Here is a 16,624-nt window from a genome sequence, read left to right as displayed (position 1 = left end):
GCTGAGGACCCCAAGGCTGGCTCTGCTAGCTTCCAGACGCGGGGCTGTGGTGTCTGCCCCTTCATGCCCCCCTCACGTAAACTCACTTTGTGGGTGTAATAATATCGACCTTAGCGCTCCCTAAAGTCAATCTAATGGCATTCACAGTGAAGACAGTGACATTGTAAAATTGAGCTAACTGCCTTAAAATTGCCTTTAAGATGTAGTGTAGACATAGCACCTATCAGACTTCCTGAGTTGGGACTGTAAATATGCAGGGTGTTGTAGCCCAGAGCCTGGTCTGAGTGTGAGAATTATGAAATTCTATCCCAGGAGAGGAAACATAAGGGGATGGATTTGTGGGGATGGTTCCCTCAGTCTTTCCTGTTTTGTTCCACTTTGGGTAGATGATTAAAAAGTTGTAGGAGCTATGGGATTGGATGTTAGATCTTCCATTTCTCAGGTGAGTGCGCTAAATGCTGGGCTATAGAGTCCTTCTCGCTTAATCTTCTGGCTTGGATTTAGTCATCTAGCTTCAGGAGAGGGACAGGAATTAGGGCATACCTATATCATTATCTCTCATTTGCTAACTTATACAGCTTCTTGTCCAGTGTGCTGGATCTCATTGTAAGGTGTTTATTTCTCCCAATTCATTGTATAGAGAGCCTCGGCAACTGATGTTAGGCTTTATGGATCCCAATGTTCAAGTGATTTTCTGGGTGCTTAAAAGTTGGCTGTGTCTACACTACAAAATAACTTAGAAGTTGCACTCCACACACAAAAGGCACACTCCCTTACTTCAAAGTAGGCTTTCCCCTACTTTGAAGTTAAAAGTCCACACACAAATACTCCCTACTTCGAAGTAAGGAGACAGAAAATGATGAAGGCATGGGATCACATGGCCGACAAGCCCTTCCGGGCTTCCAGCCACCAACCCTTAAAGGGCCCCTCCCAGCACCCACAGCCTGCACATGCTCAAGGCTGACAGCCTGAAGACAGCAGCAGCACGTACACAGGGGAACAGCCGGAGACCATGCCAGCTCCCACCTTCGGCAAGGACGATGCCCTCACAATCCTGCTCAGCCTGCTGGCCATGCTGCTTCATGTAGCCCCTTACTTCAAAGTTAATTTGTAGTGTAGACACAGCCATTGTGTTGCAACTCTCTGAATATTAATCTCTTTATGGATCTGGGTCTCAGTGTTCACAAGTAGCAAATCTAACTGAGCTACAACTTTCTGTGTTTGCTTGATCAGTATTTTTGTTCCTTTAGGCACATCCAGTTTCTTCAGCTGTCTCTTCAAAGAAGAAAGTACAAACAGAAGAAATTCTAGTTCCAGCAGTTCTACTACAGGGTACATGTGAAAGATTAACACTCTGGAATGAATATCTAATTCCTTGAATAATTTTCTCTCTTCTCATCCATGCTCATGTTTACATAATTTTGAAGATACTCTTGCAACAAATTAAAATATTTAAATGGATGCTGTACAAATATTTCCTGGGGCAAATAAATTATCTAAATTGGAATACATTGTAATTGCAGTGGTAGAGATTGCACTCTTCAGAGAATGGCTTTGTTTGTTTTAATATTCCTGTCATGCTAGCTAGGAAGGGTGCGAAGAACCCAGAGATACCTTAATTCTGTCATTTCCTGTTTTTGAGTGCTTGGTTTTGCAAATTTTGGGTTATTTCAACATATCTTTTTGTGTGTAATTATTTATTAGATTAGATTTGTTGCTTCTGTGTAACAACCATGGCTGCTGTGTATAAATTTATATACTTGGCATATTGCTTGGCTGCACAGTGGTTATACGAAATAGTTTTAGTTTTTGTATTTAATAGTTTATGTATTTAATTATTTATTGCATTGTTGTCTAAGTACATTAAAACATTATAAAGAACAACCATCAACAACAATCTGCACAGCTTACACTGTTGATACAGTCCTCGAACTGTGTCACTCAGTCCCACAGCTGATGTAAAACAATATACCTTTTGTGGTGGACTGGGGCTCACTGCTGTGTTGCCTCCTGCTGGCTAAACTGGAGATTTGCTCTGTGTATGCCAGTGCACCTGCTTCTGGTGATGTCTTGCCACCATCACTTCTGCTCCAAGGATCCACATCACTCCCAGGACTGTGGCATCCTTTACACAAATGGCACTCTGACTGTGTCACAGTCCATGTTTTCCCCTTTCCAGGGGAAGTAACACATTTCCTCACTCCAGCCACTTCCTCGGTGGTGAGTGGAGATGGGAGGACTCAAATTCATGGCCCAGGGTCACTGTAGATGTCCATCACATGCTTTGTCCCTTGTGACTTCTCTGTAGAAGAAATTTTGTGGACATTTTCATGGCATGATCATGCGTCTTGGACAACATGATACTTTGGTACTATTCCAGGTTAGCTGTAAGATGTCATACAGTAAGGTCTCAAAGTACGTGAGGATTCAGTTCCTGTTAGCCCCGCGTAAGCTTGAATTTGTGTAAATTGGGGTCTTCCTATAGAAAACTATTGTTTACAAAGGTAAAACTTCAGAAACGCCTATAAACTGTGTACGTGTTCATATAAACTTTATTTGTGTAAATTAAATGTACATAAATCTTAAAGTATAAAGGTTATAAAATACTGTGACTGGACCCTATAATTTTTATATAAAAATCAAATGGGGCTTATCTGAATGCAAGGTTGTTCATTTCTCTTCATATGATGATGACGATGTAGCCTGCTGTACAGTGCGATGACGGATGAAGACAATGATGAAGTGCATTGTATAGCATGATGGGAGCTTTTTATTCCTGATCCTCTTCCTTCAATCCCTCCAGAGATGGAGAGTCATCGGGATCCACTTCAGAAAAAGGTAGAGGCTGTGAAATTCTCTTGCACACAGGCGATGCAGACATCAAGGCAGCAGGAGAATGTGAGGCTTCAATTAGCACAGGGGATGAAGCAGGAGAATTCAAAGCTTGAGTTGTGACAGGCATTTTGGTCAGTGATTTCGTGGCCTTTTTTCATGCAGGTGACAAAACAGGAGTGTGCAAGGAGGGTCTTTGCAGTGATGCAGTGGGAGACTGCATGATAAGAACATAAGAACATAAGAATGGCCATACTGGGTCAGACCAAAGGTCCATCCAGCCCAGCATCCCATCTGCCGACGGTGGCCAATGCCAGGTGCCCCAGAGAAGGAGAACAGAAGACAATGATCAAGTGATTTATCTCCTGCCATCCATCTCCTGCCCTTGTTCTGAAGGCTAGGGCACCATACTTTATCCCTGGCTAATAGCCATTTATGGACCTAACCTGCAAAAATTTATCAAGCTCTTTTTTAAACCCGAATAGCGTCCTGGCCTTCACAGCCTCCTCGGGCAAGGAGTTCCACAGGTTGACTTTGCACTGTGTGAAGAAAAATTTCCTTTTATTAGTTTTGAACCTACTACCCATCAATTTCATTTGGTGTCCCCTAGTTCTTGTATTATGGGAAAAGGTAAATAATTTTTCTATATTCACTTTCTCCACACCATTCATGATTTTATATACCTCTATCATATCGCCCCTCAATCGCCTCTTTTCCAGACTGCAAAGTCCCAGTCTCTGTAGCCTCTCCCCATATGGGACCCGTTCCAAACCCCTAATCATCTTAGTCGCCCTTTTCTGAACCTTTTCTAATGCCAATATATCTTTTTTGAGGTGAGGAGACCACATCTGCACGCAGTACTCAAGATGTGGGCGTACCATAGTTTTATATAGGGGAAGTATGATATCTTTTGTCTTATTATCTATCCCTTTTTTAATAATTCCTAACATCCTATTTGCCTTACTAACTGCCGCTGCACACTGCGTGGATGTCTTCAGAGAACTATCCACTATAACTCCAAGATCCCTTTCCTGATCTGTCATAGCTAAATTTGACCCCATCATGTAGTACGTGTAATTTGGGTTTTTTTTTCCAACATGCATTACCTTACACTTACCCACATTAAATTTCATTTGCCATTTTGCTGCCCAATCACTCAGTTTGCTGAGATCTTTTTGTAGTTCTTGTATGGTAGAGGTTGGTAGATGGTAGATGTATGGTAGATGGTAGAGGTTGGTGAGGGAGATCGCGTTCTTTGCGACGCTTTTACCTGAAAAACATGGTGATAGGAAGTTGCTGCTTCTTGCAGTGGAGTTCCATGAACATCTCCCTTAATGGGAAGAAACATCTGTTCACTTCCCGAGTGATCCTTAAACTCCTTTCCATCGAAGGATCGTACTCCTGTACCTTGTCAGTTAGCTGTTTAAGGAGTTGAAAGACTTGGCTGAATTTATGGTGGTCCCGTGATGCCTTCTCAATCTGTTCTTCCTCTTCTAATTCTTCCTCCTCCGCACTCTTCACAAGTTCCTCTAGGTCTTCTTCTATTAGCTCATCCCCATCACCATTCAGTAATTCTTCTATATTGTCCTCTGCCATGTCATTCAATCCTTCACTGCCTACCTGACGAGCAACATTAACAATCCTCTTGATTTCGTCATCTACCTTGGGGAAGCCTGTGAAGTTATTGACAGCTTCCTCTCAAATATTCTTCCAGCACACATTCACGGTTTCAGGCTTAATTCCTCCATAGCCTCCTTGACATGCATAATGCAGTCCCAGATGCTGTAGTCCTTCCAACAGCAACTTACATCAAGCTCAGGATCGAGATCCATAGCAGTTTGGATGTGAGAGAAGGTGAGGCAAATGTAGATAGCCTTGAATGTGTGTATCACACCTTGATCGAGTGGCTGGATAAGGGAGGTCGTATTGGGAGGAAGGAATACGACTTCCACATTGGGGTGTGCGAATTGTAGAGACTCGGGATGCCCAGGAACATTATCTGTGATGAGCAGCACCTTGAATTCCATCCCTTCGCAGCCAGATATTTTTCCACTTCAGGGACAAAACACTTGTGGAACCAGTCCAAAAATATCTGTGCCATTACCCATGCCTTCTTATTGGACTGCCAAAACACAGGGACGAGGTTTTTATTCTTTCCTTTCAATACTCTGGGGTTTGCAGAGTGATACAGCATCCCAGGCTTGATCATATGCCCAGCAGCATTGCCACAAAATAGGAGCGTAACTCTGTCCTTTGCTGTCTTAAACCCAGGTGCCTGCTTCTCAGCCTTTGAAATGTAGGTTCTACTGGGCATTTTCTTGCAGAAAAGACCAGTCTCATCTGCGTTAAACACTTGTTCTGGCCTGTATCCCTTCTCCTGGATCAACTTCTTTAGTTCTGCTGGGTATTTTTTGGCTGCAGCATGGTCGGCAGATACTGATTCCCCTGTTAACTGTATGTTATGCAGCGAGTATCCGGTTTTGAATCTTGCCAGCAACTCTTTACTTGCTGAAAATATTTTCGTAGATGTGGTAGATCCTTCACCACCCATGGATTTCTTGAAGTGCTCATACAAAGAGAGAGCTTATTCCTGTAACTTCCTTCCATCACATGGCACATGCTTTTTATTCGTGTCCTCTAGCCATAAATTTAAGTCCTTCTCAGTCTTAATAAGAATTGGATCCTGCGCGTGTTGGATCAATTTAGCTGTTGCTGGTGCACAGTCTTCCACTGCTTTGTGTATTTTCCTTTCACGAATTTTAATAGAATGCATGGAAGATTTGTTCATGTTGAACTACTGCGCAACCTCAGAGTTCGATGCGCCACTTCTTAATGAGTCCAAAATCTTGACTTTTTCTTCAAAAGTTCTCACAGTATGAGCTTTCCTCTTCTTCTCACTTTCAACATGACTAGCTCCACTACTACTTTTCCTCTTAGGACCCATGATTGTGGTCAAATTCACTGATAAAGAAAAACTTTACACGAGCATAAGAGGGAAACGTTCACAGAATGAGAGCATGAGAGAGAAGGAAGACGCGTAGTCTGAGAGTCTGTAAACTTGCGCACTAGCATGCAAGTTTCTTATGTAATTTATTTAGACAGCCCGTTCAACAATAATCGCAACACAATGAACCATCTAAATAAGTAAAGTGTTTAGATGATAAAAAATATATATTTTATTAAGTATGGCATGATAAATACATACAAAACATGTCAGTTGTGTGGACTTGTTTCTTACGCAGGGCGAAAGATGCAGGGTGGTGGTAGTATTGCTTTCCTTATGTGAGAGGAAAGATGCTGTGTGGGTAGACTCACTTTCCAAGTGATTCTAGTGAGAGATGTTGGGGGTGAGTACTGTACACTTGCTTCTCACCCCATGCATAGCACATAAGTACGAATCACAAGCGTAAGTAAGAATCGGGGGGTCAGATGCATAACAGCAGGGTCACATACTCTGGATTCGCGCACTTTGAGACCTTACTGTACTATTCTCTATCAGTCTGTTGAGGACTGCTAGAGATGATTGCGTGCCCTAATTGAATGTAATATATTACCAGTCCTTTGGCTTTGAAATTTGTTTTAAAGACTTCAGAGTTTGCCATGGAATTTATCTAGTGACTAGTCCAATATATGTTTGGTATCTCATTAAGAGCTTTGAAATCAACTGATGAAAGAGTTAGGTATCATTATATGTGAGTTAGATTTTATTATTATTGTGTTGACATAAAAAGTGTGTTTAAGTTATTTTCCACAAATGAGTGAAAACTGCCCTTTTTACCTATAGATACACATTACACACAATATATTAAAAGGCATTATTAAGGTTGTAAAGTCAGAGACTAAGGAGATGGAAATGTCAGAATTAAGGATGTCTGTGCAACCTTAATCTGTTTTTCTTGTGCATTATAGTGACACAGCATCATATCTGTTTAAAGGTTGACTTTTCTAAGACCTCTAAAATTGGCATACTTATTGAGTTTTCTTTGAAGTTGACCATGTCTCAGGAGTGTCTGTAGTTCGGCTAATGATCTAAAATTGGCATAATTTCAGTGTGATTTTCTGGAGATATAAACTTGCCTCAAAATAGCCATTTAAATATGTTTGGTTGGGTGTATGTGTGTGTGTTTTTGCAGAGCTAACGATCAAACCATTGATGAGCTACAAACTTAAATGGTCTTTACTGGGCAAGCTTTACCCCAGGTACTGCTTGGCCTCCAGTAAATCTTTGTGGGTGAGGCTAAATTGAGAACACTATTTAAGAATATGTAGAGTTTTACACTGTGTCTGTGCCAGTAAAAAATGTCTGTTTCCATTCCTGCCATTCTATATGCCATGAACTTCATTCTTATAAATGGTCTAAAATCTGAATGGTTACTTCTATTGCTTTGAAATTAGGCATACCTTATGGAAGGTGTGAGTTGGATTGGGGATCCAAGTTTAGGGGAATTTGACGAATCCATTCCCAAGTTAGACACCTCCATTCTCAACTAAATAGAAATTTCTTTCAACTGTCTTGTACTGTTAAACCGAGGGATACTAATGGTGGAAGGAATCACAGACCTATCGATGGATATTAGCTCATCCTTCAAGGATAACTTAATGGCAAAACCCACAATTCATACAAAAGCAGTCTTGAACACCATGGCTGGAGGTAGCTACAATTTGTGAGTCATGGGAGGTACAGTAAACCCTCAATATAATGGACTAGTTGGGTGGGAGGGGTATCCATTAAAACCGCAAGTCTGTTGTATTGAAGGGTTTACTCTGAGGGTTTGCTTCGCCAGCGCTCTGCCCTGAGCATGGCAGCTCCTTAGGCTCCAAGCTGCCCACGCACAGGGCACAGCGGGCGGGAGGGGGAACTCTTCTGGCTCTGCCACTGTGTCCTCCCCCACCTCCCACAGCTGGAATCACTACCACAGATCTCAGTGGTGGGGAGGGCATGGCGGCGGCAGCTCTCCAAGCTGCAGCAAGGAACCCCGCGGGTGCAGCAATTCCAGCCACTGCCAGGGACCCCATGGTTGTGGCAGCTCCAGCAGCAGCCGCGGCAGTTCCAGCTGCAGCCAACGACCCTGCGGCTGCAGTAGTCTCAGCCGCAGGGGGACCGGTGGCATCTCTGGTGAGCTGCCATTTACAGTACTTTAGAGTGCAGTACTGTACTTTACTTTCTTGTGGGGGGGCAGGGCTAGCAGACACCCGTTATTACCGATGTCCAGTAAAATGGGTCCCACGATAGTGAGGGTTTATTATAATTTAACTTTGAGGAAAAAGTAATCAGAATCTTTGGGGGGGAATGCGACTGCTTCCTGAGAGGGGAGAGGCAGTAAAAGATGTAGTATTGGAGGAATAGCAAAGAGAGGTATGTTGGGTCTCAGCAAGGGGTTATGGGCAGAGGTAAAAATGGGAATGGATGGCAGGGGGAGAGAGAGGTTGGGTGCTCAGATCGGGAAGGTGCGGCTCCCCCAGCTCTGCCACTGCATTTCAACTCCCAAACACTGAGCAGTTCTGCCAGCTCACCCCAACATTCTTGCACTCAACCATTCTGCAGCCCCAGCGCTGCCAGTGCTTCCCAACCACCCTGCACTCCACTGTTCTGCTACTGCATCCCTGTCCTCAGCTCTGACTATGCACCCCAGCTGCACTGCATTCTTGCATGCTTGCAACCCACAGCTGTGCCAATGCTCCCCAACATTGCATAAAAGCTAGTAATAAGTGTTGAAGAACATTAATTGGGGCATAGGAAGGTTCATAGCTGCTGGGAAAATGTGTTCTGTATGGCATAAAGACATTACAATCTCTGACACCTCAGTGTTTCTTGAAGATGAGGTAATTATTTTGTACAGGAGTCAGAGGATCTTTCTCTCAAAGATAAAATTGCCAGGATCTTGGAACAGAAATCACAGCTGCAATTTCTCTTTCTAGCTGTGCCACAAAATCCACCCTCCAGCAAAACTAGGAACACTATTCCATTGTAACATAGTTGTCCTTTGCTCCAAGCACTTCATGTGAGTGGAGCTGTAGAAAGGGGAAATCAGGCTATGGAGAAGTTAGTATATCAGGAACAGGAGACATCAGGGAGATGCGTTTCCTGCTTGCATTGGGCAGTCCTACATGCTTCAGTGGACAGAGTTTATGTTGGAGAGGGGAATGCAGTGAATGGGTCAGTGGCATGGCTGGGGAAGTGGGGAACTACAGAGCTGGTGGAGCACAGCTGATGGGAGGAGACAGGCTGTCGCAATATGCTAATCATGCACACTGTATGTACATGTGTTTAAATGATTGCTAACTACACAACATGTATTTTCCTTTTGAAAAAGCTAGGAAGCTCACTGGCAAAATATTATATTAACACAGAGTGAAGGTTCCTTCATGGTATATTATCCCTTTGAATAACGTTGAGTTGAGCAAAACTCAAAACTCCTTTCTCTAGTAGTGTCCCTGTAGGTGCTCCACTTTGTGTCTATTGGTCCCATGTGCTTTTGCTTGGAGGTTTTTGACAGCAATTCTAGTTCAGTCCATGCATGTGCCATACACATCTTTGTGTCCGCAACCAAGAATAAATAGAGCTGAATGAACAAACTGTCCTCAATTCCTCCTCAACTGTCTCTGCCTGAAACAGAGTGTGTTGCCCGTCTGTGTCTATCATTCAAGTTTAGCTTCTACCGTTCAGTTAGGCAATGCACATATTTACATCTTTATTTTGTATGTTTTATTTTCTGTGATTGACTTGCTTCATACTTCTTTCCCTCAAGTGGTCCATTTGCAAGAGTCCCCTCATCTCTGACATAAGCAAAGATCTGCAGGATTCAAGTATTACTTCACCTGCCTGGCTTCTATCCTGCTTGGTGGTATATATTCCTCATTTCCTGGTGTCTTCACTGTTTGGGAGATACACAGATCCCTAAAAAGTCTACATCTATTCAGCATTTAAAAGCAGATCTAGGAAGAACTGGTAGATAAGACTTTAGCTTCTGATGATGGCACATTCCCTTTATCTGGCCTCGGATCTAGGCCAAGAGATCCCCTTGTCCATCAGCCTCCAAGCAAGCATATTGCCCCATGAGTATGTAGATTGCATTAATCTAGACCTGACAATAAGAGCAGGTATGAATCTTCCCTAAGAGGAGTAATTCTCCTCACAAGAACAATGAGGAGTCCTGTGCACCGTAAAGATTAACAGATTTGGTCATAAGCTTTTCTGAGCAGAAACCCACTTCCTCAGTTGCTCATGAAAGCTTATGCCCAAACAAATCTGTTAGTCTTTAAGGTGCCATATCACTTTGCATTGTTTTTGTGGCTACAGACTAACACAGCTACCCCTCTGATTCTGCTCACAAGGAGCCTTCTTCAAAAAAAACCTCAGTCTTGTCAAGATAAAACAGTGTTGGAAACCTCAGGTCCTAATCTAGGTATTACTGAGGCTCAAGGCTTGGATTGGTACCATTTCTGCATCTAGCTCACTGAGCTCTTCTAAAAGTCATGATACTAAACATGCCTGGGGAGCTGCACAAGTGTAATCAAGCTGTGAAAAAGTTTAAATGATGCATATCTAAATAGTGGTACTTACATCCCCTTCACCACATTTAATACCTACATGAGTCCTTTGATACTGGCAGGAAATCTGGCATCTTGGTGTGCTCTGAGCAGCCATTTTCTTGGCTACCAGTAACCTGCACCACCCAGGACCTACCTGAACAGACTCTGCCATTGGCACTGGCTGTGGAACTGAGATTTGAGCTGACACAAAACAATCTGGTGCCACAAAACTTTAGATACCCAAAAAATTATTTGTCTCAAACAAATTGGAGTCTCCTGTTTTAGTGGAGTTTCTGTGGCTACCGAGATTGGCATGGTGACTGAGATTGAACCTCTCCACAGTATCACTTGATTTTCCAACAACCTCTGAGTTTGGTAGGGCTCGTCATTTAGATGGTGAGGAATTCTCTTCAGATTCCCAAATCGCAGTGCAGGAGTTTTTTGCATACTATGAGGGAGACACCCTCATTGGCACCTTCATGGAAAGAAAGGCACTGCAAATGAGGCAATCTTGTGTCCCTTCTTACTGCTTCAAGCCACATTTGATGCGACCTTCTATGACCGGTATACATCTTCAGTGACCATATTGGGATCTTTGGGCTTCCTAGCAATAGCAATTTTCATGAGCCCATTGTCTTTGTTGAGGGACCCCCAAGCAGACAGTCTATCACTCCATTTACTCATCTTCAACCCGCCCAGTCACAGGAATCATCTGAGGAACAAAAGACGAGAACAGACAAAGAATTTACTCCAATGTCTAGCTAATGTCTAACTAATATCTCCTCATCTTGTCCAGATGAGGAGTTATGCCTCCTCTGTCTTCTCTAGGGGATGATTTTAAACAAGGTCAAGGATTAATGAAATGTATTACAGATTTCTTATAGATCCCTTGGAGGAGATCCCAAGAGTACCAGCACAATCTTATTGTCTGCTCAAGTGGACTTGCTAAAAAGAGACCCCCTCAGATTCTTCCAAAACCCTTTGGCAGATTCAGGTAATGATTCCATTAATGTACAAATGTGCCAATAAAAAGTATTAAGTTCCAGCCACAAATTCTGCATTTTTATTTTCACATCCTTTACCTAAATCACTAGTTGAGAAGCTATAAATTAAAGTGGCAGATAGCACCATGCTAAATCAATACCATGCAATAAGGATTAAAAATACTGTGACTTTTTTGACCGTAAGTGCTAATCATTTGCAACCCTTTGATTTAGGATTGCAAATTTCTAGGCTCTTATAACAAAATAATACCAATTATTATAAGTTCACGGCCTTTACTGAGAATTCCAGGCTATTATTACTGAAGATCAGCTACTGGGTAGAAGCACATTGCAGGCTTCCTTAAATTTAGGTAACATTGTGGCTCATTCTATTTCTACAGCAGTTATTTTCCATTGAGCATCCTGGTTTCCCCAGACTGTTTTCCAAATTATGTCTCTTTTGATAGATTCCGAACTCGTAGCTGAATCCATCGATCTATCACTGCCCACCCTGCAGATTCCAAGGCCATCTTAAGATTCATTAGGGATTATGTACCTGTAAGTAAACAAATGTTTAGTAGATTCTAAAAGGTGTAGAGATCCCACCCCCATTCAGTTTTCTGAATTTCAAAGATCTACTAAGGAGTCCAAAAAGAAAAAAAAGATTCCAGAGAAAGAAGCCCCCTATTTCAATGCCATCTAACCTTCAGCTATCTCATCAAGGCTGTTCCCTGCTCTGACACTCCAGGTGCAGAAGGTGGGGGCCTACAAGAGATCTGAAAAATATCTTGCCTCTATGGGCTTCTGCTTAAAAGCTTCCCATATTCACAGATTCCCTTTCCCTGGGAGGTAGCTGCCACCACCCAAGTGAGAAGAAACCCTCTTTAAAACCCAGGAAGACACACTTGGGATGTTTCCCTGTGGGGTAACCCCAAGCTCGTAACTGTCTCTTAGGAGACAGCTTGAAACAAAGAGGAAGAAATTAAGCTGCAATCAGATAGATGACCTTTCAGTCTTAGACATGCATACACAGAGATTCTTCTCTAGGACACAGGAATCAAATCATTGCCTTACAAAAAAAGGTGATTTATTAACAAAAACAAAAGATATATAAGATAAAGCTTGGTTGCCAAGTGTTGCAGAGCAACTAAAAAAATAGATGAAAGCATAGAGGATTACATCCCTGAGATGCAGTTTAAAAGTTACGATGTACAGTGGGGGAGGAGGGTGTGCATATCAGCCAGCCTGAAAAGTCCTGCACCAAATCCAAAATTAAAAAAATAACCTGATTGTGTCTGACTAAACATTTCCTTTCTACTTAAATATATGCATGCCCAGATTTCCTTGTGGCCTGGATGTTTACTGAATTCCTTAAACCTGCATAGGCTTCTGTGTCTCTCTTCTCTGGCCACACAAAAGAAAAGAACTCTCCATCAGATAACTGTTTCAATTAAAAAGATCCTTGTTTCTCTTCCCATTGTCTGACCTGGCTGCTCGCCAACAGAGAACCCACTCTCTCTGGATTTAACCCTTTACAGGCATTCATTCATGATACTCCTCCTCATCAAAATGGCAATTTTGATGTGTTGGCTGTAGGTCTGGAACAACCATGTCATGAAGCTGTAACTACACCACTGTACCCTGCTCCCCTCCTTTGGATACTCTCTCTTCTATTTTCAATCTACTTAGGAGCCAATTACGTCAGGCGAATGCATTGGAGATTATAAGCTTGGGTCACTACATCTCTTTCACTACCTTCCCCGGCACCTACTACCACTCCCCTTTCTGTTCAAGGACCCACATGCTGAAACTGGAAGTCATCTCCTTTTTTTATGTTTAGGGACCATACACACAGTTTCAGCACAAGGGAAAGGGATTTTATTCCAAGAATTGTCTTGCCCGACAACAGAACAGGGGTCAGACTTGGTCTAAATCTACAAAGTGGTTCCAAAATCATACATTTGCAAACTCAGAATGATTATCCTTGCAGCTATAATTCCTTTGTTGTGTTGGTGGGATTGGTTCTCATTCCTTGAGCTTCAGAACAAATACTTTTATGTTGCATTTCACCTGTCTCACAATAAGTTGTTTAGTACTTAATTGGTCAAGATTATTTCCCATATATAGTGCTTCCTTTCAACCTTTACTCTGTCCCAAGAGTCTTCTCAAATTGCAGACAAAGGTGAAAACCCCTCAAAGATTCTGCCAGTCTGACCCAAAAAACATTTCTTCCTGACCCCAAATATGGTGATCAGCTAGACCCTAAGCATGTGGGCAGGATCCACCAGCCACACATCTGGGAAAGAATTATTTGTAGTAACTCAGAGCCCTTCTCATCAAGTGCCCATCTCCAGCTGGTGGAGATATTTCCTAGTAGAAGTTGGCCACTGTTGGTCAGGACCTCATCATACCATCCCCTAAGTATCAAGCTCTGTCATAGAACAACTCATGCCCCTGCCACTGTTGCTCCGCTGGGAAGGCTATTCCAGAAATTTACTCCCTTCCTGGTTAGAAATCCTCATCTAATTTCAGATTGAAACTTATTGACAGCCAGCTTATATACATTTGTTCTTGGGCAACATTGGCTCTTAACTTCATTCTTCTTCCTCCCTGGTGTTTGGTGCTCTGATATATTTATAGAGAGGAATCACATCTCACCTCAGCCTTTATTTTGTTAGGCTAAACAAGCCAAGCTCCTTAAGTCTCCTCTCTTGAGACATTCCTCTGGTCATCCTAGTATCCCTTTTCTGTACCTTTTCCAGTTTGAAATTCATCTTTCTTAGACATTGGAGACCAGAATTGCACGTGATATTCCAGATGTTGTTACTCCCTGTGCGTGTGACCTTGCACTTTGCACTATTAAATTTCATCCCATTTCTAGTACACCAGCTTTCAAGGCTGTCCAGATTTCTTTTTATGATATTCCCAAGCCTCCTAAATATTGGCAATATCTCCCAATTTTGTGTCATACGGATATTTTATTACTGAACTCTCACTTTTTGTGCCAAGGTCATTACTGAAAATATTAAGATTGGTCCCAAGTTGAGCCTTGGGGAACTCCGCTAATAACTTCCCTCCAGCCAACACTTCATCTTTCAGCATGACTCCTTGTATCTCTCATTTAACCAGTTCTTTACCCACCTTTGGATTCTCACATTAATCCCTATCGTCTCAAATTTAACTAATAATTCACCAAGTGGAACTGTGTCATAGTGAAACCCAGGTAGATTAGATCTGTTGCATTTCCTTTGTCAAAAAAATTTGTCTTCTCAAAGAGAGAAAGCAAGTTGGTCTATGATCTGTCTTTTGTAAAACCATGTTTTATTTTATCCCAAATACCACTTACCTCTTTCTCTTTAATTACTGTCTTTGAAAATTTGTTATAAGACCTTGCATACAGTTGGTCAAATTAATAGGCGTGTAGTTTCCCTGGTGGCTTTTTCCCATTAAAAATAGGTACTGTATTTGAAATTCTCCAGTTATAGGGTATGGCCTCCCTGAGTGTACGGATGTATTAAAAATCCTTTCTGTTGGGCTTGCAATTTCATGTGCCAGATTCTTTAATATTCTTAAATGGAGACTATCCAGACTGCCCTATTTGTTCAAATTAAGCTGTTTGAATTTGGCTGCCTCCTCAGATGATGTAATTTTTACTTCCATATCCTTGTTTTTTTAGCCATATTGCCACTGTTCCCAAGATGCTCGTTATCCTTATGAAAAACTGAGGCCCAGTATTCTTTAACATGTTGGCCCATATCTAAATTATCTTTGCCACCCCATCTTCAGTACTTTTTGGTCCTCCTTGTTCTTTCCTTGATTTCTTCTTCTTTATATGGGTAAAAGAACCTTCTATTATTAGTTTTAATTTCCTTTGCAAGGTCTAGTTCTGTTTCACTTTTGGCAGTTCTCACTTTATCCCTCCACTTTTTCACTTCCGAGATAGCTTTCCTTGGTGACAACTTCCTTTTTTCGTTCCCCATAGCCTTTTGCCTTCCCTTAATAACCTGTTTGAGATGTTTGTTCATTCCGGCTTGGCCTAGATTTTTTATATCATAATCAAAACTGTGGTGCACACACCTCAGAGTAATTCACACATGTCCTCATATCAACAAACAAACTTTTATCAAGCAGGCTCAGCTACAGCTCTAACATTTAGTGTAGGTTCACCCAACAGACTGACTACCTTGAGAATGCATGTAAATAATTCCCATTGGCTGCTGCCAGCATGAGGGAAATAGAAGGAAGATGAAATGGGCAACTGTTTTTCCCCCTTTTGCTTTTTAATAGTTGTGGCAGGGTACCCCCTGTATTGTACCTGGGGCTTGCACCTCTCCTTCTGGGTGGGGGAGAGAGGAGGAGTTAAGCTGCACCACCTCTGTCTAGGCTGGTTGAGCAGTTTTTCTCCCCTAGCCATAGTCAGGGCTTTCAATCTCACCAGGGGAGGGGAGTCCAGACACTCCTCCTTCAAGAAATTTCCTCCCACTGCTGTCTTGTCCAAACCCTACATCCATCCATCCGTCCATCTGTCTGTCTCACTCCCGCCTCCTTCCCTGACTGGGAAGGCTTTTTAAAAGTCCTGCCAGCATGCTGGCCATGAGATAAGCTCCCCCTCATTAATTAATTGCTGTCCCTCCCTGCTGCTTTCACCTGGATGCTTGATCAGCTGTTTCCCTTCTTTCCCTAGCCAGAAGTTTGAGTTTTGCAATGGAGTGACATAACACCAAACCTTAACTCTGTATTTACATAGCTTTTTGCTATTGATTATACATTACAATGCAAGCTTTACGTATGTGGTCTTGCTACATTCTCCACTGACTCAAGATAAGCACCTATTTGCGCTGCACCAGGAGCAGACCAAGGATTAAATAATGATTCAGAGTTACAAATCAGTATCTGCTCGCCCCTTCTTCCAAGGGTAAGTTGCACCAGCCTGATGTGAGTTTCTGTTGGCTGAACTATGGTGACTGGTGTACTGGAAGCAGGGGGCAAAGCATTCCACATCCATGCATGCAGGGGCCAGTAGCAACTTCACAGCAACTGTTCTCCACCCAGCATGCAGACTGAAAGTGCAGATGCTCACGCAAGGGGATACCATACACGACATTACTCTCCTGCATGGACACAGAAGGCAGCTTGCAACTGAGCCCATAGCACGTCGAATTTTTTTCATCATGAGTGCTTGTAAATGAATTTTCCTACTTCTTGAGTTAGTATGAATTAGCTGAACCATGTACTACTGATTTATGTTTACATTGCACTGTTTTATATGTGTAGAG

General features: G+C 42.4%; 1 protein-coding gene across 1 annotated transcript in view; it reads left to right on the top strand.

Moving 5' to 3' along the window:
* SPAG17 (sperm associated antigen 17) overlaps nucleotides 1-16,624 on the top strand; it is a 232,801-nt gene that overhangs the window by 79,322 nt on the left and 136,855 nt on the right. The window contains exon 9 of the mRNA XM_074983588.1: nucleotides 1,251-1,332. Coding sequence (XP_074839689.1) covers nucleotides 1,251-1,332 — 82 coding nt within the window. The remainder of the gene's footprint in view (nucleotides 1-1,250; nucleotides 1,333-16,624) is intronic.

This window comes from Carettochelys insculpta, chromosome 1 (assembly GCF_033958435.1).
Source record: "Carettochelys insculpta isolate YL-2023 chromosome 1, ASM3395843v1, whole genome shotgun sequence".
Classification (NCBI taxonomy): Eukaryota; Metazoa; Chordata; order Testudines; family Carettochelyidae; genus Carettochelys; species Carettochelys insculpta.
Note: the sequence above shows the minus strand (reverse complement) of the source record. Positions and strands in the feature narration are given on the sequence as shown.